Source organism: Suillus bovinus (assembly GCF_016758785.1).
Source record: "Suillus bovinus strain UH-Sbo-P2 chromosome Unknown EDB93scaffold_4, whole genome shotgun sequence".
Lineage (NCBI taxonomy): Eukaryota > Fungi > Basidiomycota > Agaricomycetes > Boletales > Suillaceae > Suillus > Suillus bovinus.
The window spans coordinates 353,808-381,730 of record NW_024542060.1 but is presented as its reverse complement, the minus strand read 5'-3'; the positions used below and the strand labels follow the sequence as shown (position 1 = coordinate 381,730).

The 27,923-nt window shown below is 46.1% G+C and overlaps 5 protein-coding genes across 5 annotated transcripts; 1 reads left to right on the top strand and 4 right to left on the bottom strand.

Annotated features, from left to right (window-relative positions):
* Nucleotides 1–185: 185 nt before the first annotated feature.
* EDB93DRAFT_1245848 (uncharacterized protein) lies at nucleotides 186–4,127 on the bottom strand (the record flags this gene model as incomplete). Its single annotated transcript, XM_041452361.1, has 13 exons — nucleotides 186–500; nucleotides 551–706; nucleotides 767–806; nucleotides 843–1,184; nucleotides 1,236–1,416; nucleotides 1,471–1,541; nucleotides 1,599–1,693; nucleotides 1,759–1,832; nucleotides 1,885–1,915; nucleotides 3,705–3,762; nucleotides 3,819–3,842; nucleotides 3,900–3,966; nucleotides 4,022–4,127. The coding sequence occupies 13 exons, from the start codon at nucleotides 4,125–4,127 to the stop codon at nucleotides 186–188; spliced, it is 1,560 nt and encodes a 519-aa protein (XP_041312357.1).
* A 314-nt stretch (nucleotides 4,128–4,441) lies between these two features.
* Nucleotides 4,442–5,542, top strand: EDB93DRAFT_1245847 (uncharacterized protein; the record flags this gene model as incomplete). Its single annotated transcript, XM_041452360.1, has 1 exon — nucleotides 4,442–5,542. The coding sequence occupies one exon, from the start codon at nucleotides 4,442–4,444 to the stop codon at nucleotides 5,540–5,542; it is 1,101 nt and encodes a 366-aa protein (XP_041312356.1).
* A 1,568-nt stretch (nucleotides 5,543–7,110) lies between these two features.
* On the bottom strand, nucleotides 7,111–10,506 carry EDB93DRAFT_1245846 (uncharacterized protein; the record flags this gene model as incomplete). The annotated part of the gene is made up of 12 exons (XM_041452359.1): nucleotides 7,111–7,199; nucleotides 7,266–7,407; nucleotides 7,462–7,677; nucleotides 7,727–7,749; nucleotides 7,813–8,023; nucleotides 8,076–8,378; nucleotides 8,431–8,544; nucleotides 8,593–8,687; nucleotides 8,743–8,934; nucleotides 8,980–9,135; nucleotides 9,394–9,479; nucleotides 9,527–10,506. 12 exons carry the CDS (start codon nucleotides 10,504–10,506, stop codon nucleotides 7,111–7,113), a joined length of 2,607 nt encoding a protein of 868 aa, XP_041312355.1.
* A 2,191-nt stretch (nucleotides 10,507–12,697) lies between these two features.
* Nucleotides 12,698–14,229, bottom strand: EDB93DRAFT_1245845 (uncharacterized protein; the record flags this gene model as incomplete). The annotated part of the gene is made up of 5 exons (XM_041452358.1): nucleotides 12,698–13,069; nucleotides 13,133–13,336; nucleotides 13,390–13,581; nucleotides 13,688–13,858; nucleotides 13,921–14,229. 5 exons carry the CDS (start codon nucleotides 14,227–14,229, stop codon nucleotides 12,698–12,700), a joined length of 1,248 nt encoding a protein of 415 aa, XP_041312354.1.
* Nucleotides 14,230–24,631: 10,402 nt separating this feature from the next.
* Nucleotides 24,632–27,857, bottom strand: EDB93DRAFT_1100274 (uncharacterized protein; the record flags this gene model as incomplete). The annotated part of the gene is made up of 13 exons (XM_041446982.1): nucleotides 24,632–24,860; nucleotides 25,058–25,129; nucleotides 25,367–25,492; nucleotides 25,531–25,813; nucleotides 25,907–25,974; nucleotides 26,047–26,125; nucleotides 26,180–26,459; nucleotides 26,517–26,576; nucleotides 26,633–26,683; nucleotides 26,738–27,064; nucleotides 27,123–27,412; nucleotides 27,477–27,596; nucleotides 27,698–27,857. The coding sequence occupies 13 exons, from the start codon at nucleotides 27,855–27,857 to the stop codon at nucleotides 24,632–24,634; spliced, it is 2,145 nt and encodes a 714-aa protein (XP_041312353.1).
* Nucleotides 27,858–27,923: the final 66 nt, after the last annotated feature.

The following is a 27,923-nucleotide window of genomic DNA, read 5'->3' as shown; positions in this document are numbered from 1 at the left end:
AGGTCAAAATAAGAAGTAAAACGCGCAGGGGCACAATCGTGCAGCTGCGGAGCTATCTATAAGTTGCATGTGCGACTGTGCACTGAGTCAGAGATCAAGAAAGGGAAGAGGGCAAAGGGGATGTGTCGTGCATCATATCATAGGTTACCATCCGGACGGTAAGGGCAAGGGGACTGTCCACAGGATCAGTCAGGTGGTGGAATGGAGCATGGGTATGCTTCGTCAGCGAAAGGATCCGGCCAGATGTACTGGCTTTGCTGAAGCGACAGATAGAGAGCGAAGGGGAATGCGAGGATGACAAGGATGACCAGGGTAAGGTCGGGGTAAGGGTATGATGCAAGGGCTGATACGAGGAGGATTAGGAGAAAAATGGTAGGGGCCCAAGCATCTAGATGTTCTTGTAACACTTTGCGGCCACCAAGTGGCGCCATTCGAGATAAGGAGTTATTGCCATCAAAAACAATCATACACCGATAGAGAAGTGGTGGTTCGCCCTCAAGCTACAACAGTCTGAGGAATTAATTAGTTAGTGCTAAGACACAGTACGTACCTCGAATGAGCATGGTGGACAAACATTTAAGACATGCCAGTTGGGTGAATTGCAGCCAAGGGCTTCAGAAACTTGATGTTCAACTTGATGGAGGATGATGTTGTAGATATCAAATGCGCCTACCAGGCACGTTTGATATCTGCGGCGATAAGGCATCTGGGTGGATGAAAAAAATTGTTAACAAGCCTAGAAATATGAATGACAACAATGACGTACATTATAAAGATCGCACAGAACCTTTGTGAAGGCCTCAGCGCTAAACAACAGTTTTCGCAGGCGTATTCTTCAGTACAGTTCCAATGTGCGAAGTGAGATAGCAATGGAGGGTGACTGTGGAGTAGCTCCAATATAACCATTCAGAACAAGAGCCTCAGATGCGGTCTTGACACTGGCATTGCGCTGGATATGAGTTGTATTAGATAGTGTGTAAATGTCGATGCATTCAATGTCAAAGTCATAACTTGAAGGTGATGATGGTGGTGGTGGTGGGGGTACTGCATTGTTGGGGGGAGACTCTGAAGGGTACTTCCAAGCTAGGTAGGCCAGAGTCAAATCCTTGATGATAGGTGCCCAGTTTTCTTGGAGGCGAGTAACACGCTGGCACCATGTTCGCCCATCTTTATACACTCTCCACCTAGAAAATTGAATTATATGATAGGACTCATCACAAGGCCAGGGTACTTACTGGCTTCCAACAATATCCCAAACCACATGCATGAATGTGTCATCATCCTTCAACATCTCTGGGACAGTCTCCCATTCAAGGTCTGGGTCCATAGAAGGATCATCGACATCCATTGCAAAGGTAGGCTCTGCGTCTGAGTTTTGGAGGTTGGAGAGTAGCGTTAGAGATTTGTTGCTTAGACCTGTATCATGTTAAAATAGGTATGATAGAGAAAAACAAAGTGAGGCCACTGTACCCGATGTATTGAGTTCATATCTGTCTTGTCGATGAGAACGCTTGTTGACCAGGTCCCTCTGCTTGAGATTTCTGACACTGAGTGCACCACGCTTGCGAACATTTCCAACAACAAGGGTTACTGATCACGAGACACCTTTCTCCTTTGGCATAGTGTTTGGGGAGAGGAGGGCAAGGAGGACGTGACTGACAGCAATGTCAAAGGCCTCACCGTGTGATGTTGGCTAAGTTCTTAGTTATGTAACGAACGATCAACATAATCACATGCACGTTCGAGTAGAACACTTACAATTGAAATGTAGTGCCCTCGAGGGAAAAGACCTCTGGCAACATCAGGAGCATGATGAGCAACATAAATAGTATCTAAATAAATAAATAAAATTGAAGGAAAATGGTCCAGAACTGAGGGACTTACCTTGCTCATCATGGGTGACAGTGAGCACACGCTATTGGCGATGAGCGCACATTGTGGGAGCTGCCGAAAGGCGTGAGAGTGTTAGGAATCATGTTGCTGACATAGCTGATAGTTGCTCTCGGCAGCCACCGGTAATAGCAGGTAATAGCCCTGTTATGTTAGCAAGCATTTAGGGAATAAATGATTTATTCATAGTGTTACTGGCAGTGAGTGGGATAGCGGAGATCATATGCTAACTAGGTTGCCAAACCCACCCCATTATGGCAATCTAATAAGGTCCAAATTATGTGAGGTTGAGGTGACTTCAGGAGTTGATTATTGTCCCCTTGACCTCACACATCTGAGTAGTATACTGAGCCAGGATTGTTATTTGTCAGATAGGCTTTAGCTATTGAATAGGGGACTTGGTATTGAAATCCAAGGACGTCCGTTTCTGATTCTGTTTAATACTCATCGTGAGTTCCTTGGCAGCAGATTCAATATTAGGCTAAGAGTTCTATGGAAGCTTTTGACAAGTCTTGACCTTTGATCCTACCTGTTTGCACTGTGGGAGTGACCAATACAGCTTTGCACGACTGTTTCATAGTAAGTTTAGAATATAGCACCATTGATTGTGCCTAGTCTTAGTTCTTATTTCTGTTTAGCACCAGTTATTGTGCTTAGTCTTGATTCTTATTTTCCTGTTTCTTTGTTTCTTTTAGTCAACACCATATCGCTGGGTTGACTAGTGTTTCTAGACTAATATCGTAGAGTACCTTTGTCTGACTGTAGCTTGGACTATACTGACAGGCCACCCACAAATGACCACATTATCAGTCATTGGTATTTGTCTGAATCACTGACCGTGGAGATATTTGATTTTGTAGGTGTTCATCTATAGATCATCTATCTAAGAAGACAGCGGGTGGCTGGCGCCCAAGCCGAGCCTGGACCGGCAACACCAAAAAAGAGGGCCTCACCATCTGCTAACCAGGCTGCTGAGAAGGCCCTGGGATAGTGCAACTTGGGATGCCCTGGACCGGCCTCTGGTGACAAAGGCTGAGCACCTCCCTCTGGTATGGGCATGGCGACAACAGGTGGCACCAGCAGAGACCGGTCAACCTAAGACGAGCACTGAGTTTGCGCAGAGGGTGCGGGACCAATTTGTGTTGCATGGTCCTCACCCAAGCACAGAAAACACTGCTCCATGGATGGAGGGGAGGGAACAGAACAACCTGCAAACATCAGAGGAACAAACAGAGAGGGTCACTGACACGAACCCAGAAAGGCAGTGAATTCCCGTAACATACCCACATGAGATTGGCCTACTGGATGAAATGCGACACCAGTACAGCAAGGACACCATGTTTAAAAAGGTGTTGGAGTCTCCTAAAGATTATAGGAACTTTGAAATAAGGGACAGTCTGATCAACATCAAACTGAAAGACCGAACAGCATTGTACATACCCGACGTAAAAATTGGAGAAAGATGCCTCATAGAGGCCCTGATTGACCAAGCACACTCATTATTAGCACACCTCAGGGCAGATAACATGCTGTTGTACCTGAGGGAGCACGTCTGGTGGACGACTATGGTCCGAGACGTACAAGTGTTCTGCTGTTCCTGCCAAATGTGTCAGTGTAGTAAACCTTCTAATCAAAGGCCCTATGGAATGCTGAACTCACTTTCAGTACCCTCTCAACCATGGGAGGCAATTGGTGTTGACTTCATGGGTCCACTACCTCCATCCAAGGATCAAAACGGGGAGTACGACTCAATCACTGTGATTATTGACCTGTTAACTGCCATGGTGCACTTAGTCCTGAGCAGAACGACGTACACGGCCAAGGAAATTGCCAAACTCATGTTTGCCAAGGTCTATAAATATCACAGGATACCTAAAGCTATCATTAGCGATTGAGACATTCTATTCACCAGCAACTTTTGGACCCACCTGAACAAACTTATTGGGGTCCAGCTGAAAATGTCCAGTGCGTATCACCCACAGATGGATGGCGCCACTGAGCGGGCCAACTGAACAATAGGGCAAATGCTTAGGTCCTGCATAGGACCCAACCAGCGGGACTGGGTGTCTAGGCTACCTGCAATAGAGTTTGCTATTAATTTGGCTAAGTCCGAATCAACTGGACACCTCACCTTTCCTAGCCAACAGCCAAATGCCTAGGGCAATGGTTTGGGAGACTGCTGGACCAGGTGAGCACCCAGGAGTGTGAGCCTTCGCCCAGAAAATGAAAACTGCCATCATGGTGGCTCATGATGCAGTACTCGGGGCTCGGGTTAAGCAGACCTTTGATGCTAATAAACGTTGCTGAGCGTGCCCACTAGTAAAGGACAACTTAGTATGTGTCAACGAAAAACATCTCCTTACCCAAGGGTACGTCCAGGAAGCTGGTATCTAAATTCGTAGGACCTTATAAGATAATTGAGGACTATGGTAACAACTCCTACAAATTGGACTTACTGAGCTGTCTTTGCCAACAGGGCGTCCACCCAGTGTTCCACTCTTTGTACCTGAGGATACACATCCCCAACAGTGACCAGCTATTCCCTGGGTGAATGGAAACCCAAATTGCTGAGTTTGAGGAAGCTGAACCCGAATGGGCAATCAACAAAGTACTCAACCACTCTGGCAAACGAGCCGACTCCACATTTCAAATCTTGTGGAAGTCAGGAGACACAACTTGGCTGTCGTACAATTGGGTTGCTGGGTTGGGCGCACTGAAAGATTATTTCTTGGAGCTGGGCATCGAGGATGTCTCAGAACTAGAACAGGGGACTGGAAATCTCGCAGCTGCAGATCCCCAGGTGTCCGTGGGATGCTTGGACTTCAACAACCCCAACCATATAAACCCTGTTGTCCACCCCTCTTCTGAATCCTCCTTTTCCTTCACTTCCAATGACTCTCTGCTACTCCTCGCCTGCCAAATCACTCCATCCACCATGGCGCCCATCCTCTCTCGCATCGGAGCCCTCCATTACACCCTGCCAAATGGAATTGGCAATGGGGATTTGATGATAGTGCTGGACATGCTCCGCGCATACCTAGAGCACAATGCCCACTTGAGGTCAGGTACAGCCATGGACCGTGCATCACCTGTCGGGTATGGAGACTTCTCTTTATCATTCAACATGCTCCAAAATACCAATGGACTCACCTCACGTTTTGTGGAAGAGTCTGTTGAGGGACCCCGAATTAGTGGCCCCTCTCCCTACATCACTGACCTTGTCGGTGAAGAGACTCCACCCACACCTTCTATCTGCTCTAGCGCCTCTCAGCCCCCTCCCGATGGCGGGTGCTGGCTTAACCCCCAGCATGTCGAACTCGTGGAGGAAGCCCTCTGGCAAAATATGAAAACCTCCAAGAGACAGCAGGAGTGGTGGGAACACAGTATAGCCGAAAGACAAGCTACCAAAAGAGCTCGTCATGCAGCTAGGGGGTCACCATCCACCTTTCAGATCACGGATACTGAGGAAGGACCTAGCAGTGGTGCACATACCTCGGCGTGTCACTCTCCCACTACTCACACACCTATCACTCCAACCCAAACCCAAACAACCTGGCCACCTGGTCAGATGGAGGTAGATGAACCCAGGGACTCGGCAAAGGACAAGGATCATGGCGAAGGTGTGGGGAAGGGTAAGACCAAGAAGAAGTAAGGATGTTGACACATCCTGGAGGGGAGTATGTGGCAGTTATGGAAAGGTTCAGCCGCACATGGGTACAATCAAAGGACTAGAACACTCCAGACTCGGCTAACATCAGTAGCTAAGGACCGTATGTTCAAGCATATGTTTATTTTCTTGTTATTTGTTATTCTATTTTATCATGGACTCTGTACACTACCTAGTATATAATATCGCATGTTTGTATGAAGTCCTCAGATTTCTTTCAATCACAACTAGGCTTGTATCTGGTTAACATTGCAAAGGAACTCTTCAGTCATTGTTGTGCCGTCATCTAAAGTTCGAAAGGACTTCTACCTGCCATCACAAGTAAACACCCTAACTTGACCAAATACAGATCTGAGTTTTCACCATCATCTCCACCATGTTAATGCTCATAACTCAACGATATCCATCCTCTGAAAAGAGAATTCTTCTAAAACCCGACCTCGAAGTTTATGTGAGGTGAGCTCATTCGTTTTTTTTTCGCTAAGTCTCTCCAGCAAGAACTGACATGCAAGGTCAAAACATGGTTCAGCTGCAGCTGCCTTTGGACACTAGGAAATTTAACTTCAGCTTTGAGAGCGACGAACCTGGGTCTGTAGTAAGTCAACTAAAATTTATATATTCAACTAACATGTAGGTCTGCAGACACTTGAGGTATCCATCAGGCCTTTGCTCAAATGGCCAGCACTAGCGCCGCTACCTGCACCTGACGACAGCGAGATGGAGCCTGAGTCTGAACCCGATGTAAAGATTAAATCTCTGCTGGGCTCAGCAGAAATTGTACTACCTAGTCAACAATGTTTAGGTAGATCTTAGCACAACCTATGCTGCTATACTTGCAGAGCAAGTGCGTTCGATCCTAAAGGGATTGCTGATTGGTATTAGTAGTAAAAATGTGTCAGTAATGCAAAGAACTGAATGTCTGATGGTGCGAAACGATGTCCGAAGGTACTTATCCAATGTCCGAAGCCAAAGTGTGATGTCCGAGATTTTGGACTTTTGGATTTCACGATAATAGGTTGGAAACTTTATAACAAGTGTTGGATTGCGAGCAGTATGCGCAAGTATAACGAGTGACGGAGTATGACAGTGAATGAACGGTAATATTTCGCAATGCAACTAAGAACTACGAGAATATTCTGGGTGATCCACAGAGTCGGGAAACGGCTCCTAACTACTGGATGATGATTGCTACGGGTCACTACAGAGTATTTAAGTAAGTATGTAGAAATTTGGAATACTACATGCAAAGATAGTAGCGATATATTTTGGGTCCAATGTCCTATGTAATAAGATACGAGGTGCTGCGGACATGTAATAACGTGGTCTGAATGTCAGATAATGTGCACAGAAATAACTATGCACCTAGTGAGGCTAGTTCAGATGGACAGGACACGGGATGGACAAGTGCGCACAAAGTGCAATCAGCCAATGCAATGTCCGAAGGTCCGATGTGCTGGATCCGATCTGGAGTGGCTCAGACATGTGCGCGTATGTTTTGGATGTTCACATGAGTATGAAAAACCATGGTTCTGAGCCCAACACCGCAACAATCGCTACACCGGATGCAAATAGTGCGTGCCAGTAATTGATATGTGTCTGATGACATTTGCTTTGTCTGGTGACAAGGGCTTAAAGTATACATCTGACTAACTAATGGCAATGTAGATTAGAAGCTGTTAAAACAGTGATGACCATATAGGAAACTCACCATCAGCGCTCGTGTTGTCAAGATCCTGAGTTAAGGCTGTGAGCCCTGCGACAGTACCTCGTTCTTCATTAGTGGCCTTGAGCATGTGCATGGCTGCTTGACGAGGAAGTGAATCTTCAGGATAGCTTTGCAAACTGTACATCTAGAATAACAGATTGAATTGTAAGAATATTGATTCATTTGCGAACTCACTCACCAGTCTTCTGATCTCGCATGTCCTTTGGAATTTGCGGAAAAAGGTTGTTTTGAGGTCACCATTTGTGTGATTGTTTGTCTTGAATGATTTCAACACCTTATTGAGACGTTCAAATAAGAATGTCCAAAAGTCATGTAGGGGGCCAAAATTGTGACAACAAGCACCAATGTAGGTGGCAAAATGATGGTTAGGTTTGATGACACCAGAGCCATAAAGCTGTGTGTAATCTTATGAGCAACAGGCAGATGAATACTCAGCGACTTACATGTATCAGCTCCATGTTATACTCTCATATTAAAGTATCTGCATGATCGATATCATCATTTGATAACTTTCATCGAATCAAGATACGAAGTGCAGTAGACAGCTTGAGAAAATTAGTGGGGTCATCAGGATGAAGCAAAATTTTTGTGTCTTCTAGATTTTCAGCTTCGTCTGATTGAAGAGGAGGAGGAGGAGGAGGAGGAGGAGGAGGAGGAGGTGGTGGTGGTGGTGGAGGTCGTACACTGCCTTCAGGCAGGTCTTCGACAATCTGTGATGTAGCCTTGCATTTTTTAGATCCCTAGGAGGAACAATCAGTAAGCAAGATTACGTTCAAATACATAAGTATGTACCTTTCTGGCACTCTTTTCCTTGGCCAGCCTTTTTTTTTCCACCTGTTTGGCAAGTGCCGCTTGTAACTTGGCTTGTTTCTTTGCTTCGGCAGCAGCTAGTTTTTCTTGTGCTATCTTTGATTTGGTGGCCTCTAATGCGTCCTTGCCTTGCTTCTTGGCCTCAGCCAAAGCTTTCCTATCATCAGCCTTATGGTTTGCCTGTACATCTTTATCAGCTTCAATTCTTTTGATTAGCGCAACACGTTGTTGAAGGGTTTCATTGTTGGCATCTGAGGGAAGACATGTACTCCAGAGCTGGGGAATCTACATCCAAACCGTAAGTCTTTGTATCCATTGAAAAACGAAGTCAACTCACAACTATTGGTCTATAGATGGTAGCCAAAAGCAGCCATTGGTCTGCAGTGAGAGAACCACCAGACAGCATCCCTATGTTGGTTGGAAGCTTGCCACATGACCCAGGAACGATGAACTGTGAAAAGAAGTTGTTGTGAACGTATCAACTTAACAACCAGAGTACATCAGCAAGCATTTCATGGAACATCTGTAGCTCATGATTAGCATGTAGTATCTTGTTTTGCACCCAAATATTATAAAAATGTGTTTTGACGAGCCCTGGGTGCAAGTAAGATTAAATAACTGAACCTACAGCTCTAGCTCCAAGACATACCAAGAAAGAGGTTGTGCATAGGATCTATCATGATCTGCTTGACGAGGTCAAAATAAGGAAGTCGAGCAAGTTGTGTGTATTGTGTAGCATATTCCTTCACAAAATTCTTGCATGCAGTTGGATTATCAAGCTTTTGATAGCGGTCGCCTAGTTCACGCTGTTCTTGATGAGTCCATGGTCGAAATGCCGATACTCGAGGCATGATCAGACTAGTATACCATTAAGTCTTGGACTCACCATCCTGCTCAAATGCCTGAGGTTTAGCTTTGTGAGGGGATGTTATCCAGCAAGTCGTGCAACAACATGTATGTGAATGGGATGCAAAACCACCAATCTTGTGTGCCGCAGGCTTATCACAAATGACCGCCACCAGAATAACATGAACAATGCAACCTGAAGAGTCATATATACCACGTCAGTGCTAGCTGAATGACAAAAGATGAAATCACCTTCAGGGCAAGATTCTGTAGGAACCTTAATGCCAAACTTTCAAAGGCGTAGTAGATCAGACACAATTGGTCGAAGGTAGCACTGAATCTGATCAGGGTTCCACTCTTTCGGACCAGGAAGTATGCTTGTGCACATTAGGTTTGATGTTTGGTAGCTAGTAATGATGACTAAGTGTCATAAGTAAAGAGAGATAAAACTCACCAATATTCTGGCGGAGGTTGCATATAGAAAACGAGGTAGGGCATGATGAGTGTGATGGTGTGATATTGCTCTGGATGTATGAAAACCTAGTCATGTATCAATAGTGATTCACAGTTACGTGCCAGTGACTTACCAGTCAACACCTAGGTTGATGCCTATATGAAGTTCACCATGTGGCCCATGCTTCTCGTGCGGAAGGTTCAAAAAGAAGGGTGTCCCATTGGGGTCTTTGAGCTGGGTCCAACATACATCACCATCGAAGATGTCTATATACTCGCCTGGTGTGTGAGATTTCAAGCGCCACCTATCCAGCAGTACTTCAAGGCCTGGGATCCTTAGTAGTGACTTGATCTGTTCAGAAATGGGAAGATATGGGTACTTTACAACAGGTGTTTCTGTAGCATGCTGATTTCCCCGCTTTGTCATATCCAGAAGGAACAGATCTACTCCGCAAAGCGTACAAGTGTCATGTGATTTCGTGGAACCAGCAGGGGGGAAAACATCATGACAGGTAGGGCACACTGGAAGGACAAAAATGTTCTTATCGATGCCAAGGACACAATGGCTTGATTGCAGTGTAATGAAAGGAGTGTTGATTGCTGGAGATAGGGCCATGAGGATACATCCCAAAATAGCCAGTAAAGCATTGCACACCACTTGTGGAAGGTGAAACTGGAGGTGTAACCATGAGACCAGTGCGTATATTGTGATCAGATGAGGGGCAACATCTGTGAGGTCCCTGTCATGTGTCGAGTGGAAGCCGTCCTCTGGCATAAATGGATTGGGGTCATCCTCATCTGGATTTGTGGGTGTTATTATGAGATTGTCGTCGTCCTCATTTTGATCATCGAATGTTTCATCAATGTCGATGTCTAAATCATCAAAACCATGCTCATGACCACCCTCATTCTGGACTGCCTCGAAAGCATCTTCAATTTGCTGATTTAATGCATGCTGTTCTGGGTCAGGTGGGAGGTGATGGGTTTCATATGAAGTGAGTGGACGCGAGCCTGAACTGGTAGCTGAATTATATGCACTGAAGTGGTCAACAGCGTCAAGCAATGCTTCAGGGCTATGGAAATTTGGTCCAAGATTGGGGCAGAGTGGTTCCATGAGTCATGAGGTCCAAGTCTTCTCCAGTGAGAAAACTGTAGTCTAGCATTTCTTGTTCGACAGGGGATTCCGAAATACAATGTGGGTCCTAAAATTGAGCATCAGGAGACAACAGGGGCTGTGGCTCATGCAAAGGAACTGAATATCCACGAAGAACTGGCCCAGTATCCTGTGCAGCACTTGGCACAAACCATTCTCCAACCCGCTTGAATTGGGCCTGTGATGCAACCATTTTTTCTCACAGATCACGTTGTGCATGAGTACGCGCAGTGTGCTCTTCTATGAGGGCTCCTTTGCACCTGAAAGCCTGGCAGTGGCACCTTTTCTGTTGCATTTGTTGGGAGAAGATCTTCCTGATGAGCTGTGTTGAGGGTAAAGGTGTTTTACAGATGACTGGATGAAGGTGAAGCCTGAAGCCACAAGCACTGCAGCCTGAGCATGACGCGTCACAAATCACATGATCTTCGTGCTATAGTCATTCACATGTACATATAGAACATCTAGTATTCGGTCTTGTGATGCTTTAAGGTAGTTTCAGCTCTCTTTACATCCTTCAAATCCTTCAAACTGACTCCCATCGCGCCCACAGGCTTGATGCAGGTCTAGTTGGGTAAAATGCATGTTAGTTATAATAGAAAACGAGGCAAGCATACATTAAAGACCGGTTGCACTTTGGTAGTATCTTCAGTGTAGCGATGGTTGCTGCATTGGGCTCAAAACCACATATCTTCATACTCATGTCAACACCCGAAACATACGCGCACATGTCTGAGCCACTCCAGATCGGATCCAGCACATCGGACCTTCGGACATTGCATTGGCTGATTGCACTTTGTGCGCACTTGTCCATCCCGTGTCCTGTCCATCTGAACTAGCCTCACTAGGTGCATAGTTATTTCTGTGCACATTATCTGACATTCAGGACCACGTTATTACATGTCCGCAGCACCTCGTATCTTATTACATAGGACATTGGACCCAAAATATATCGCTACTATCTTTGCATGTAGTATTCCGAATTTCTACATACTTACTTAAATACTCTGTAGTGACCCGTAGCAATCATCATCCAGTAGTTAGGAGCCGTTTCCCGACTCTGTGGATCACCCAGAATATTCTCGTAGTTCTTAGTTGCATTGCGAAATATTACCGTTCATTCACTGTCATACTCCGTCACTCGTTATACTTGCGCATACTGCTCGCAATCCAACACTTGTTATAAAGTTTCCAACCTATTATCGTGAAATCCAAAAGTCCAAAATCTCGGACATCACACTTTGGCTTCGGACATTGGATAAGTACCTTCGGACATCGTTTCGCACCATCAGACATTCAGTTCTTTGCATTACTGACACATTTTTACTACTAATACCAATCAGCAATCCCTTTAGGATCGAACGCACTTGCTCTGCAAGTATAGCAGCATAGGTTGTGCTAAGATCTACCTAAACATTGTTGACTAGGTAGTACAATTTCTGCTGAGCCCAGCAGAGATTTACTCTTTACACCGGTTTCCTCTCACACCTGTTCACTGCCACTATGATGCTCCCATTGTCCCTCACAGCATTCCCTTGGACCACATGGCCGTCTTCTTTGACTATGTTGTCATTCGTGGCAAGCGCTACAATGCATCTTGTACCACCGGTTCAAATCACTCTTTGTTTGTGCATGTTCTCATCCCTCGGACTGGCACTGCTCCAATACATGCATATGGTGAGGTCCTAGAAATTTTTCAGTACATGCAAAACTTTTGTGGTGTTGGTAGTTTAATGTGGTTTGTCTGCATGTGGTGGTTTGTTCCTTGGACAGGAGAATGTGAAGACATTTGGAAAACCTTGTGAGTGCATTCACATACTATGAGGATGCTATTGATGATGTTTATGTAGTGCATCTGTCAATGCCCAGCTGTGGAGACTTGGAGAGTATTGCAACAATGACACTCAACTCCCACACCCCATTGACCCCGACTGGATTATCAGTCAGCTGGGAATGACAGTTGTTTCAATTGGCCGCGAGAGAATGAAAGTTTGGGCGACCACTGATCTTGCTAAGGTATGCATTTATTGTTGAACTCGTTGAACGTTGACAGGAGCAAATCTAGTGATTATTACTAGTTCTCGTCTCCAACACGTTCATTTCCTTCATTCTCATCTTCCCGGCTCTCATCTCCCCCATTTTCCTGTCTGTTGTGCTACTCCTCAAGCTCCTGCAAGTATGTATAATCTTCCTTGATCACCTCGTCTTGTTGGAGAGCAGCCCAGAATCCCTCCAACCACAGAGCTCCGTCGAGTATCTTCATTTCTGGATGTTTTTGTCTCCAGTGCTTTGCAACCATATTCTTGAATGGCAAGTTATTTTTTGCAGACGATGGTGTGTCCTCATCCATCTGGCTGGGACTTGTATCAAAGGTCTTCTTCACATAGATGTTCATCCTAGTACTCCCTTCCATGGTTTTGCGGTGCTTTGTTGGACGTGAGGTACTGGCACTGGTAGCTAGTTTGGGCTCATCAGTATCATACCCCTTCAGGTGTTGGAGGGTGAGGAATCGCAAAAATGCGACATACTGCCAGTGATTCATCTCAAGTGAGTACAATTATGTTCACATTTTTGATGATACAATACTTACATCTACAGAGTGCCATTGCAAACCCACAGCCATTTTTGCAGAATTTTCTGCTCCTGACATCATCCTCCTATTCTTTCCATCATCACTCAGGTCTCCACAGGTCAAGATATCTGATGTGTAATCAGTGTCAATCAGTGCAACTGTGCCCACATTTCCTGTCTCTTTCTCAAAGGCTATTGCAGCTTCACGACGGTTCCTAGTGGCCTATTTGACAAGGTATGTTAACTGATTATCATATGAGAAAGCACAATACTTACGGTGACACGCCGTCCCCTCTGACTCCCACTAGTCTTCTTACAGTTTGCCCTTTCAATCTTTGATGGATCAATTTGAGTCACAGCCTGTTTGTGTACATTGCGGAAGTAGTCCTTGGTGCATAGTGTAATAGTATCCTTATCAAAGTCTTCATCAGGAATGTCATTCTTTAACGCAGGATTTTTGTGGCAGATCTAAAATATATTGATGTAAGTACTACCATTAATTCTAAAGACTTGCTCTTACCTTCTCGTTGTCATATACTCAGTCTATGACTTCCTTTATGAACTTAGCATTTACTTTGTTGTCAACATGGCTGATCCAATTTGGGTACCAGGTCCTCAACACTTGGTCATCTTCCCCAACCTTGTAAGCTTCACCACTTTTTAATGGTTTCACACGTGTTAATGTGTCTGCCTGTTTGTTCCTCCCCAAGGATGACTCAATGCCACAAAGATCAGCAAACATTGGCTGTATCAAACACTTCACAACTGGTGAGTTTCTTTTACATGTGGTTGTCTCCAAACACTTACTTTTAATGCAGGGTGTTCATTTGAAACATGCTTACTGGCTGCCTTCTTTTGTGCCAGCTTCTCAGTTAGGCTCTTGAGGGCGATATCATGTTCATCAACATGCAAGGTGAGAGCTTCATGCATAGCTGTCAGCCGCTCATGAGCAACTGACATCTGTGCATTATCGAGGCAGATTCGTTGACTTGTGTTTGACAGGTGTTCATTTGACTCTGTCAATCTTGCGACTTCAGAGACGAGGCGTGCAACGGTTGCATTGAGGTTCTGAACTTGATCTTCAAGTGTATTTGGAACATGCTGGTAAGGATCCATTCACAGTGGTGCTACTTGTTGAGGCTGATGAAATGAGTAGATATGCTGGTAGCCTCCATCATGAGAACCAATATTTGGGGCCTGCAATTGTGACCGCAATGATGGCTCGCTGCCTGTGAATGGGGTGAGTGAATTATGGCCATGGTATAGTGTTTCATGCTGAGGGCCTCTCATCAGTGGTGCTGGCGTCTGTTGGCCTGATTCCTGCTGTAGCCCGCCTGAAAAAAAATTGTCTATCTGTGGCAGCATGTGGTTTCCAGGAAATAGTGGCAACGAGCGAGGTACTGGTCCCCAGTAAGCTTCTGTGATTTGCTGTTGACCACTATCCTGATCATAGACTCCAGTATTTTCACCTGGAATTGGGACAGCACAACTGGAGTGATGCTGAGTGTTATTGGTATACATCTGGCGCTAGAAGGAGGGGAAGGAGGGAAGGAAATCATTACCTAGGACGACCGTGACCTGCGACAGGGAGCACAGATCCCCAACCATAGAAAGCGCAACTGTAATCCTACTTTAATCAGACTTCTATCTGCCTGATAATCAGAAGCAAAGCAGCCATGCGTCCCCCTGATAACCAGATGCAAAGAAGTCCACAAACTTAATATTCAGACATAATTTGTATGCCAGGTTAGATGTGAGGGCGGCTATCCAATACATCAGAAAAACCCTCCTGGGGAAAAATGTTATAATTTTCACAAAAAGTTGTGATTCAGATAATTCTATCTAATTACAAGAATTAGGAATAAAATTGCTAGAAGACGATAATGTACAATTTGAATATCACAAAATATCGAGAACTACTTGAATATACAAAAAGTGTATCTATCTAAATACGAGTTCAACCAAAAAGTGTTACAATCATCCAGAACCGTATCACTTGTCCATTCTCGTGGGACGACAGCACCAAAAGTCAGTATCAGATGGACACTACGCACAATACTTGTCAATTTTTCACCACCACAGAACAATCACAAGACCTGGACTGTTGAGTCCAAAAAGTGGCGTAGACTGGAGGGTCCAAAAGGAAACACTGATACAGACCAAAACACGCTAGAAGTAGTAGAAAGGGAGGTTGGTGGGTGCAAAAAAACAAGAGAGCGATGGGCAAAGAAGATGGGTGCAGAGAAGAAGAGACGGACTTGGTAATATCTGATGAACAAGGACAACATTTGTAAACAAATAAACAAAGAGCCTCGTTGAATATTTGTGCTTATTTACTCTCACACTTGTTTATCACACAGTTCCAATTTTTTTCACTCGCATTCTTCCACCACCACCACATCATGTTTGAGTCTTGTGAGTGTGTCGATCCTCCTTCAAGCTCGAGCCATGCTGATCAAAGGTGTTGCCTACCGTTCACAGAATGTGAGTGTGTCAAACCTCGTTCGAGCTCAAGCCATGCCTAATGTGTTGCCCACCATTCGCAGGAAGTGAGTGTGTTCTACCTCGTTTGAGCTCGAGCCCATGCATTGTCCACTGTTCACAGGATGTAAGTGCCAATCCTCATTCAAACTCGAGCCATGCTGGATTCCAAGGTGTTGCCCATCATTTGCAGTGTGAGTGTGTCTGTCCTCCTTCAAGCCTGAGCCATGCTGATCAAGTTGTTGTCTGCCATCCACAGCATGTCGATCCTTCAAGGTCGAGCCATGCTGACCGAAGTTGTTGCCCACCATTCGCAGTGTCTTGGTGAGTTTATCCTTTTTCACAATTGTTTTTTTATAATTACTAACTTAATATTTATATGTTTAGTCATTCTAGTTTTTTTCTTTCTAGATCTGTATATTTGCGCTTGTTCACGCTCATCTACACATGTTCACACTTGTATGTACTTCTTCATGCTCATTCTTAAATGTCCGCACTCATTATTGCTGTAAGGGGTACAATTTTTATGGGCTCTGTTTATCCAAGCCAGGAATTCGGTATTTGTGGTCATTTGTAGCATAACAGTAGTTACTAGTGTTATGTACTTATATTTTCTGATTAAATATTAGTCCATTTTGCTTGTTACAAACACTGTCTGACGTGCGTGACACTATGCAAAATTCGAAATATACTCTCTGAGATTCTCAATATTGGAGTCTAATATCAACTAATTCATGATGATTATTCTTTAAAAATAAGGCAGTAAAAAAGTACTTCTAAACAAGATAATATTCCTAGTCGTTCTAAAGCCGATAATTTGAGATAATTATCGAGAATTATTTTAGTTTAGAGGAGATTATCATGATTTGGAGAGGGAGGGTTTTCCTGATGACTGTTACGACTTGGATGGTATCTGTTGGTGACGCTCAAACAGAGCGTGTGTTGTCAACGGTCGAGGACATCCTTGGGCTAGCCCAAGGTTAGGGGTCTTACTTGGCGAGGCTTCGGCAAGTAAGATTTGACGCCTATGTCCAAATCGGGTAGCTTATGTCAAGCGTGTGCGAGACGATAAGCTATATCGGCCAATGCTTACGACACCCGAAGGTTAATCGTAAGATCGTTGTTAATTAGAAGGACAGAAGTCCGACTAGTTAACAGGGGCTTTGCTCGTCGACGAAGTCGATGAGTAAAGATCGAGACTATAGGCTTATCCACGAGGAGCAGATAAGAAGATAGAATATAGACTGCTGGCAAGGCAGAAAGGATCACTCTGATGAGAGTAGGAGGTCAAGAACCAAGTAGATTCAAGTTAGGGAATATGGTACATGGTAGCGAGTTTATATAGAGGACAGGAGAAGTATTAGTGGGTGATAACTCGTACTACCAAGAGAAGCAATCGGTAAAGGGCATGACCATAAAAGGAAAGCACGTTCGCGTTGAGACACGGGCGAGGCAGAACGTGCTGGATAAGAAAGTGAGTCAAAGGTCAAAATAAGAAGTAAAACGCGCAGGGGCACAATTGTGCAGCTGCGGAGCTATCTATAAGTTGCATGTGCGACCGCGCACTGAGTCAGAGATCAAGAAAGGGAAGAGGGCAAAGGGGATGTGTCGTGCATCATATCATAGGTTACCATCCGGACGGTAAGGGTAAGGGGACTGTCCACAGGATCAGTCAGGTGGTGGAATGGAGCATGGGTATGCTTCGTCAGCGAAAGGATCCGGCCAGATGTACTGGCTCTGCTGAAGCGACAGATAGATAGAAAAGGGGAATGCAAGGATGACAAGGATGACCAGGGTAAGGTCGGGGTAAGGGTATGATGCAAGGGCCGATACAAGGAGGATTAGGAGAAAAATGGTAGGGGCCCAAGCGTCTAGATGTTCTTGTAACACTCGGTTTGTCTTCTTCGTTTGTCTTTCTCCAAGGTGGTGTGTGAGTTTCCTTACTCTTTTCTTCTTCGTGCTTCTTCTTCCCTTTATAGGGAGCAGGTAACGGGTCATTGGCTATGACCTCATCATTGATGATGGCAGCTCGGAGTTCCTCGAGCTTGTCGCTAGTCATCATCCTATACTGCTCTTCTTCGTGTTCTGCGAACATTCTGTCGATTTCTTCTGATATGAGGTCGGTGGGGATGAGGTTGGATTGTTCAGGAGGGGGAGTTGGAGCACTGCACTCGGCAGTACGCTTGACAACGGATGCCTGTATAGGCGGTTGGTTGTATGCGATTTCTTCTTCTATCTTGGCGACTGTGTCGCCAAAGTTTCGAGATGCTAGAAGGTTCAAGAGGGACCTCTTGGCCTTCATGACTGAGTATCTGGTAATCGGGTGAGGGGGACGGATACCAGGTGGTCCAGCTGTGAAAGCGATAGTGTCAACTGCCCGAAAGGCGTTGACAATCTCCAAGAGAACTGTGTCTTTGGTGCAGTCAATAAAGCTGTCGAGTCGAAGCGCATACTGCACGTCGAGAATAACAGCCTCCCAGAATGCCTTCTGAGAGTCCGGGGTCTGCGTGAAAGAAATGGTGGACTCGTGGATGAGTTCGACGATAGAGGCTGTGGATCCGAGGGAGAGGGAGGAGGCATTGGACGAGGTGGTAGACATGGAGATGATGGTAGCTGGTTAACAACTGAGGAGCTTTGTTGTCAGCTTGAGTCTCTTCTTATAGTCCTTGAGCATCTCCGCTGCGGACTTCAGTTCCTTCTCTGGGATCCACATTCGTTCGGAGGGTGGATAGCCAACCCAGGAGACCAGGTATTGGTGTTTCGTTCCGGTACCCCTGTGTTGGATGATCGCTTCTATTTCGTAATGTTCTTCCCCGTCGATCAGGTCCGGTGGCAGTTCAGTATAGTTTGGGCCATGCACGTCTGTTTCCTGATAGGAGGATAATTCTGATGCATGGAACGTGGGGTGAACACGCCAGGTGGCAGGGAGTTTGAGGGTGAACGTGATGGGGGATAGGACCTGTTTAACGGTAAAGGGTCCGTATTGTTTTGGTGCGAGTTTCTTTGAAGGGAAGTGGGTGATCAAATGCACAGCAGATAGCCACACCTTGTCCCCAACCTTCCAAGGTTGGTACTTTCGCCCAAATGTGTGTTCTGCCATGTGTTGCTGCGCAAGGCTGTGGCATGCAAGGGCTTCTTCACGGATCTTTGCAAGTTTCTTGACTCAATCCTCTGCTGCTGGCAGAGCTGAGTCAGGGAAGGCGTAGGGTATGCCTTTGGGTTCATAACCCATCATGAGGTAGAATGGGGATGTGTTCCGAGTGGAGTGTCGTCTGGAATTGTGGACGAATTCGGCCATGGGGAGGTGTTTGGCCCAATCATTAGGAGTTGTCCTACAATAGATCCGAAGATAAGTCTCCAGCTCCTGGTTCATTTGTTCTGTCTGCCCATCCGTCTGGGGATGATAGGCAGTGGAGAGGGCTACCTGATAGTCCAGGAGCCGTCCGAGTTCTTTTGCTAGCTTCAAGGCAAATTGTGGGCCTCGATCGGAGATGATCTTGTCGTATAGTCCGAATCGCATAAACACCTTTTTGTAAAATAATTCAGCAACGCCTTCTGCAGTGATGGTTTTCTTGCAAGGCGAGAAAATTACCCCCTTCATAAGCCCATGGTCGACCATGACCATAATGGAGTCATAGCCGTTGCTCTCCGGAAGATCAGTGATAAGATCGACTGATACTTGGGAGAATGGTCGAGTACAGGTAGATGGAATGGGCATAAGGGGAGGTGTGGTAGGATGAGTGTCGGATTTCATCTGCTGGCACATAGTGCAGCCATCAACGTATTGTTGGATGAAGGTGCCCATGCCGGGCCACCAATAGCTTTTCTTGATGTTCCATTCGGTATTGGAACGTCCGGGATGCCCGGCAGTCGGGTAATCATGGTGGAGCTCCAGAATGCGCTTCCGGAGGTCAGGGGGGACGTAGGCTCGGTCCTTAAAATACAGGATGCCTTCGTCAATGCGCCAGTCTGACAAGGCAGACTTCATAGGAGGGGCGCAGAGGCCATTTAAGGCGTCAGCTGCTGTCTGTATGGTGAGATCAGCAGGGTTATCGTTCGCTGCTTTGAACTTTGATGCTAGGGCAGTGTCAATGAGCTTAACAAAGAGCGAATCTGGGAGGAGGACCACGTCCTCATTATCATGATCCGGTCATCGGGAGAGGGCATCGGGTGCAGCAAGCTTGCTGCCCGGGACATAGTGGAATTGAAGGTCGTACTCGCAGAGGGTGAGCTGCCAGCGGGCTTGCTGGCGTGTCAGCGTCTGAGAGGAATGGAAGTATAGGAGGTTCTTGTGGTCGGTGAAGACGATCACCGGATGGGGATTGCCTTCAAGGAAGTGTCTCCATGCCTTCAGGGCATGGATAACCACAAGAAGCTCTCGGTCGTAAATCTGATAGTTCTGTTCCGCAGCATTGAGAGACTGCGAGAGATATCCACATGGGTGGTAAGACCCATTATCGTCGGTTTGCAGGAGGACTGCTCCTGTCGCAAATAGTGATGCGTCTGTGGCCAATGCAAATTGGCAAGAGGGGTCGGGGTTCCGGAGTACAGGTTCGGTGGTAAAACACTGTTTTAGCTTCAGGAATGAAGCTTCGCAGTCGGGGGACCAGGAAAACACAGTGTCTTTCTTTGTGAGGTCGAGGAGGGGGCGAGCAAGGTCGGAATAATGGGAGATGAAATGACGGTAGAAATTGCAGAATCCTAGGAAGGATCTGACTTCTTTCACCGTCGATGGAGTCTGCCATTCGCTAATCCCCTTGAGTTTTGCCGGGTCCATGGCCACCTGTCTGGGTCGGATGATCATCCCAAGGTACTCTACCTCTTGGGAGTCGAAGTTGCACTTTTCGGGTTTGAGGAAGAGCTGCTCCTGACAGAGCTTCTCTAAAACCCTACGGGTGCGCATCTGGTGTTCTGCAAGGTCAGAAGAGAATATTAGGATGTTGTCCATATAGACGATGAGCCATCCTTCATCTATCTCCTTGCTGAATGTTTGGTTCATGTAGGCCTGGAACGTCGCTGGCGAGTTGCAGAGCCCAAAGAACATCACTTTTGGCTCGAAGAGCCCAAAAGATGTCGAGAAGGCTGCCTTCCATCTGTCGTCGGGGTGGATTAAAATATTGTTGTATCCTGAACGTACGTCCACTTTGGTGAAGTATTTCGCATCCTTGAGTTTGGCGATAAGGGGCGGAATGAGGGGAAGTGGGTATGCGTTCTTGATAGTCCATTTGTTAATGTACCGGTAGTCTTGACAGGGGCGAAGGGAGCCGTCCTTCTTTCCTACAAAGAAGAAGCCTGAGGCTTGAGGCGACTTCGATGGTTGGATAAAATCTTTCTGGATGTGTTCGTCCAGAAACGCTTTAACCGCTTCTGTTTCTTTTGGAGAGAGCGGGTAAGCACGGGAAGATTTTGGGATAAAACCTTCCTTCATTTCGATCTGGTGGTCTACACCTGGTCTCGATGGGGGAAGCTTGTTAAGCCCATCTTTCGCAAATATATCTGCGAAGTCGTGAAGGTATTCGGGGACAAGCTCTTCAAATGGTTTTTTCTTTGTTTCTTGAGCTTTGTCCTTGGCGAATTCCTGCGCCTTGTTACTGGTTTTCGTATACTCCTCCTTTGCCGTAGCAAGGATCCAAATATTGCAAAGGGGAGTCTTTCTTGTCTTCGTGGTCTCCGTCTTGGAGGTCCCATCCCTTGTTAGGGGGTGTTGAAGGTGAGGTTCTCGATCAGTCTGACCGAAGAACCATCAGCCGAGTATTCTATAAGAATCTCGTCGTCAGTCAAAGGGTAAGTCGCAACTTCCTTGACTTCAGGTAGGGGGTCGATCTTTCCTACCCAGACGTCTTCCATGACGTCAGTTTCTTGAGGCATTTTGAAATGCTTTTCTTCGGCGGGTACCTCCTTGGCAGGTTTTGCCTTCTTCGTCTTCTTTTTCTTCTTCTTGCGTCGAATTTCTTCAAGTACGTGCTCCGTACCCAAGGGAAGTGATTTGAGAGGTTTGAAAGGGGCCTCTTCTTCATCTTCGACAATTGGTCGAAGACCTTCGAATTGATAGGAGGTTACCCCATTCTTTCTTCAAATTTTGTTGAGTCGTTCCTCAACGTATCTGGATCTGGGTGTGGGGAGCATTGTGATTTCGTTGCATCCCCAATCGATATCTGGTTTCATGGCAGATAGCCAGGGTTTCCCTAGCAGAATTTCGTCTCGTTCGGAAAGTCTGGTGACGTTAAACTTTCCCCACATGGTTCGTCTGTCAAGTCGGGCGAAGAGCACGCAGTATCAGGTGACCTTCCCAGCAGTGGATTGGCTTCCATCTACTGTAGTGATGCGGAAGGGTTTCTTCAGGGGGTGGGTTCTAATATTGTGCTTCTTTATGAAGGTGTCACAAATAAATGTTCCCCCAGCCCCTGAGTCGATGATGGCTGTTGTTGCAATGGTTTTCGTACTCGTGGAAGAGAAAAGTGTCACCGGGACACGGAATTCATTTTCTTTTCCTACAGTATGAGTACACAGGATATCTAAGGAGGGGACGCACGTTGCTTTTGTGGTCCTCCGCTTTAAAAATCCTCTTCTTCTTGGAGCCGGTTGGTCTCCATGTCGTCTCCGGAGCTTTCGTCATCACACTGGTCTCTACCAGTTGTTACTGGAGTCTTTCCTTTGGTATCTTTCTTCTCTCCACGTCGTATCTTCGGGTGGAATCTGGGGTCGTTGGCTCTGTGGCCATGCTCTTTGCATGAGAAGCAAAGGCCCTTCCTATAGCAATCATCTTTCTCTGCCTGAGAGAGGGTGCGGTATACGTCCATAGTGTTAGGGTCTCTGGACGATGAGACATTGGGCTTGGGGTAGTGCTTGGAACCGCGAGGGGCGTATCGGGAGTGTTGGTTTTGGGAGTTGGCAGAGACGGCCTTGCTCCTGCAGTAGTTAGCATCGAGCTGAACCGCAGAAGTGTACCATTTTTCAATAGTGTCAGGAAGTGTCTCCTTCCTGTAGATTGCTTCGCGAAGGCTTGGGTTCAGGCCTTTCTCAAAGAAGTGTGAGAGTGTCACGCCTTCCTTGATATTGGCGATGGTAGCCAACGTTTTGAACTTCGAGATGTAGTCCATAACGTTGTTTCCCATTCTGAGTTCGGCGAATTTCGGTGAGGGCATTCACCTGCTCATCAATGGGTTGAAATGCAAGGTTGAATCCTTTCTTGAATTCGGCGAAGGTTCCGAATTTTGGAGGGTTGGTGCTGAAAGCTTCGCGATAGAAGTTGTCAGCCCATGCTTTAGCGCTGTTCTTTGTCATTAATGACAGGGCGACTGAGACCATGGTCTGCTTGCTGTTGTAGATGGTGATGTTGATGAGAAAATACGTCTTCAAGCTGTAGAGCCATCATTGCGTGTTGTCGGTGTCACCATTGAATTCCGTTGGTGCTCCTGCTTTGAGTTCAGGAGCGTGGACTACGACGGTGGTGGAGGAGGAGGATGGGTTAGACATTCTTGTCTTCGGATTGGCGCTAGTGTTTCGGGGAGGTACTTCGTCTGGAAAGTCCTCTTCAGAAGTCGGAGTGTTTCCTAGATCTTCTTCGTCATTCAGTCCCTCGTCTGAGTGGTACTGCTCTGTCGGTGAGGTGGGAGAGCTAAACTGTCCGTCTACCTCTTCTTTGTCAGGATCTTCCTGATTCGGGTCGTGCTCCCAAGAGAACTTGCGTGTCCAGGGAGTGGTCGTCTTGTATCTGTTTCTGTCCTCGATAGGTGTCGAGGGCTAGAAGGGAACTTGAATCTTTTGTTATGACTTGGATGGTATCTGTTGGCGACGCTCAAACAGAGCGTGTGTCGTCAATGGTCGAGGACATCCTTGGGCTAGCCCAAGGTTAGGGGTCTTACTTGGCGAGGCTTCGGCAAGTAAGATTTGACGCCTATGTCCAAATCGGGTAGCTTATGTCAAGCAGGTGCTTAGACGATGAGCTGTATCTGCCAGGGCTTACGACACCTGAAGGTTAATCGTAAGATCGTTGTTAATTAGAAGGACAGAAGTCCGACTAGTTAACAGGGGCTCTGCTTGTCGACGAAGTCGATGAGCAAAGATCGAGACTATAGGCTTATCCGCGAAGAGCAGATAAGAAGATAGAATATAGACTGCTGGCTAGGCAGAAAGGATCACTCTGGTGAGAGTAGGAGGTCAAGAACCAAGTAGATTCAAGTTAGGGAATATGGTACATGGTAGCGAGTTTATATAGAGGACAGGAGGCGTATTAGTGGGTGATAACTCGTACTACCAAGTGAAGTAAACGGTAAAGGGCATAACCATAAAAGGAAGGCACGGTGAGACACGGGTGAACCAGAACGTGCTTGATAAGAAAGTGAGTCAAAGGTCAAAATAAGAAGTGAAATGCGCAGGGGCACAATCGTGCAGCTGCGGAGCTAAGTATAAGTCGCAGGTGCAACTGCGCATTGAGTCAGAGATCAAGAAAGGGAAAAGGGCAAAGGGGATGCGTCGTGCATCATATCATAGGTTACCGTCCGGACGGTAAGGGCAAGGGGACTGTCCACAGGATCAGTCAGGTGGTGGAACGGAGCATGGGTATGCTTCGTCAGCGAAAGGATCCGGCCAGATGTACTGGCTTTGCTGAAGCGACAGATAGAGAGCGAAGGGGAATGCAAGGATGACAAGGATGACCAGTGTAAGGTCGGGGTAAGGGTATGACGCGAGGGCTGATACGAGGAGGATCAGGAGAAAAATGGTAGGGGCCCAAGCGTCTAGATGTTCTTGTAACAATGACTATGAGTCCACATTGTCTAACCTACCTTGGGATTTGATCTCAAACAGTCACCATTCTCCACCTTAACTATGGAAAGCAGGACCACCGTGCTCTGTTTGTCAGCAAAAATCATACTATATAAGGCAGGAGCTTCTTGAGTACCTCGAACACCGCAAGAAGTTTGTTTGATTGGCAATTGCCAGATATACGACAAACAATAGTATCTGATGTTGTACAGTCCAGACCTAAGAAATACTGTGTCCAAGAAATACCATGCAAGAATGTTCAGACATAGTCCTAAGAGGCAATTGGGGCATCTTCCCTACATCCTGCTTCTGTCTCTGAGTCTGCAGATTCAGGAAGTTCTGCCTCCTCCGTGCTTTCGTCTTCTGTCATCATTACAAAGGGCACCAATCCAAACCCTCGCCACTCGCAAAACTCATTGCACTTGTGCTGTTTCTCGAACATGCTAACTGTGCACTCCATGTTTCCCTTACCAAAAAGATCCATCCCCTCACCAACTGACCTGATAAAAAAAATCAGTATGATTATGTGAGCATGAAGCACCATATTAACACATGGGTCTGTAAGGATCTGTGGGTCTGTCAGCAGCTCTGTGCTTCCTATCAAAATATCCGAGTCAGCATTGTAGCAAGCTGTGAGCAATGAATATAATTATCTTGATAGTCTGAGATGAAGGCCAAGCCACCCATCTTCACATACTGAACGTGTTGGGTGAAAGCAAAAAACGAAGCCACTTTATAGCGATAATCATCTTCATCCAGTAGAGGATTACTGTAGAGATATGCACTTAGCTTCATCACAGCATCACATGTCCGACGAATCGAAGCTATTTCTTGTGACGGTCACACAAAATTGAAGTCGTCGAAGGTAAATTGTGACACATGGTAAAACATGAAAAAAGAAATGCAAAAATATTCCCAAAAATTCTTGTACTGAGTATTTGCCATGCATCTCGCTTTACATGACCAAAATTCTCTTCATCACCATCAACTGTGAGCTCTTGCTGACAGCAGCTGGTAGTGGTGCTGATTCGAAGCTATTGCTGATGTGTCACAGGTCACACCCATCTTGGAATCTTTGAAGCTAAGGTTCAGTTGGTTACACCCAGATGATGTCGAAGCTAAGTGCATATCTCTACAGTAGAGTCCATGTTATGAATAAATTTCAAAAACGCGTCTGATCCGCCTTCAATGAGCTCCTCTACAAGATATCCAGCACATGTTGAGCCAGTTTTTGAGCCTGCCCTAGTAGGTTTGGAATCACGTTGAGAGTAAGAAAATGCCAGGCTGGCATCAATGAAGCGCACACGAGGGATGTTAAATGGCGGAGGTTCATCGGAAGAGGCAATACAGCGATCAATGAAGGCATATGTGAGCTGTAGGAGAGAGCAAGACCAATATAAGACATTTGCCTCTTTGAAAAGCTTGGCTATCTCGTCAACTGAGGAAAAACAACCTATTTTGTACATAAAGCTGGAGGCGGATGGAAACACCTTATGAAATGGTCACTTTACTGCAACATTTTGACCTGGGATTGATCCTAGCCCACTTTCAACAAGAGGAGTGAGAGAAAGCCACCCAGGATGCGCAGTCTTGAATCCGCCAGCCCCAAGCATGCTGTGCGAAGATGAATTGACTGTCAACTGTCCAACCATAGACTGTGTTGGATCCAACTGAAAAGAACGCTACCCAGGATTCTTGAGAATATCTGCAAGTGGACAAGTGGGGATTGCATAGAACTGAATGTTCTCAGTGTATGTACCAAGTACTGGAAGAAAAAACTAGTCAACAGCGACGGCATGGAAAATTACACCAAGCTCACCTTGTGCAACATCAAAGTTTGTTGTATTGCCTCCAGTCCGCAGTGCTTCTTTTAGGTCAGTGCAATCAGGTGAGCTAAACACTACTTCACTGGGTGGCACAACTGCAAGTTTCTTGTGAGGTGGCAATGAAGATGTTGTAGTGGTGCTCAGATTGTGCCTGTGTGACCGTTTGGTGGACTCGGGTGTGCTTGGCTGATCCATTGATGGCACGATGACTGGTTGGTGCGACGCAAGATTTTGAACTTGGACTTGATGAGTAGGCCGGGTTGGAGTGGTGACCTGCAGCATAGACATGAATCATCATATGAATTGCTGCCAGCTGCGAAACAAACTCACATTTTCCACCGTTTCTGCCCGATGTTGAACTTGACGAGTGGGCCGGGTTGGAGTGGTGACCTGCAGCATAGAAATGAATCATCATCTGAATTGCTGCCAGCTGCGAAACAACTCACGTTTTCCACTGTTTCTACCCAATGTTGAACTTGAACTTGACGAGTAGCAACCTGTACCATATAAATTGTCATCTGAACTGTTGTGAATTTGAGAATCCAACTTACCTCCTCCGCTTTTTCTACCCACTCTTCATATTCATTCCACTGAGCCTCTGGAACAACAAGCATCAGTGCAAATTGCTTGGTCTTGAATGTGGGTGCCTTTGATCCCTTCTTGCTTGGGACCATACATTGCGAAATGAAATATGGGACCGAGGCCTTGTGTGTAGCGAGGTTGACCCATACTGCATCTTGGACAACGAACTTTTCGATACGCCATGGGAATCCTGCACCAAAAGTCAAAATCTTAGGGAGGATAGTGTCAAATGCAATATTCATGAGCCCAGGTGCATCAATGCATGCATCAACATCTTTTTTTCCCTCCCGGATATTCTGTAATGATTGACGATTAAGTGGCATGCTAGTTGAATTAGAAATGCTTGAAACAGACCATGATGGCAACCCAGTGTCCTTTTTTCCGTGCTCCGACCTCATGAACTGCCGAAATATCGAGTGTGATGGTTTCTGTTGGCGGAAGGGCATATGAGAGCTTCGCCCAATGCTCATGCTCAGTGCTATACTGGGTGTGATTTACTGAATAGCCTGGGGAACAACCTGGATGTGCAGCATGGACCACATTTTGCAGCTGCCCCCATGATAACGGAACAGTAATGTCTGGTCCAGCGGAATAGGTCATTGAGCCTTGACCAAAGGCAATAACGGGAGGGGGGTTAACTGTTGCTGTGTGTATGAGTCTCGGTCAGATATAGTGCACAACACAAACAGTAATCAATGACAAATGTACATTTCCTCTGTGTGGTGTTAACAGTTTGCCAGATTGTGCATGGGTCAGGGAAGGTATGGGAGATTTGTGGAGCAGCACTTGACATTGAAGCAGGTCTAGAACCGGCTGCTGTGAAAACAGCTGCGTGTCAGTCATTGTATGGTACGGTGACACTGGGTTAAGCATACCAGTAGGTCTAACAGATGTGGCAGGCATGGTTAGATAATGGGCATGGCACGGACCGCAGACATAGCGGCCAGGTTTTCCTGGGTCAACAGTACCGACATAGAAGCAAGGATCACCTTTTGCAATCCTTGCTCGACAAACAGGGCATTCACAAACACGATCTTCTGCAGCAAACACATCTTCTGTGAATTGAGAAATGAGCTCAAACTCAGGCATGGTAGAGATACAGCAAAGGAAAGCAGTTTGAAATTACTAGCCTAAGTAGACAGATTATATACCTGA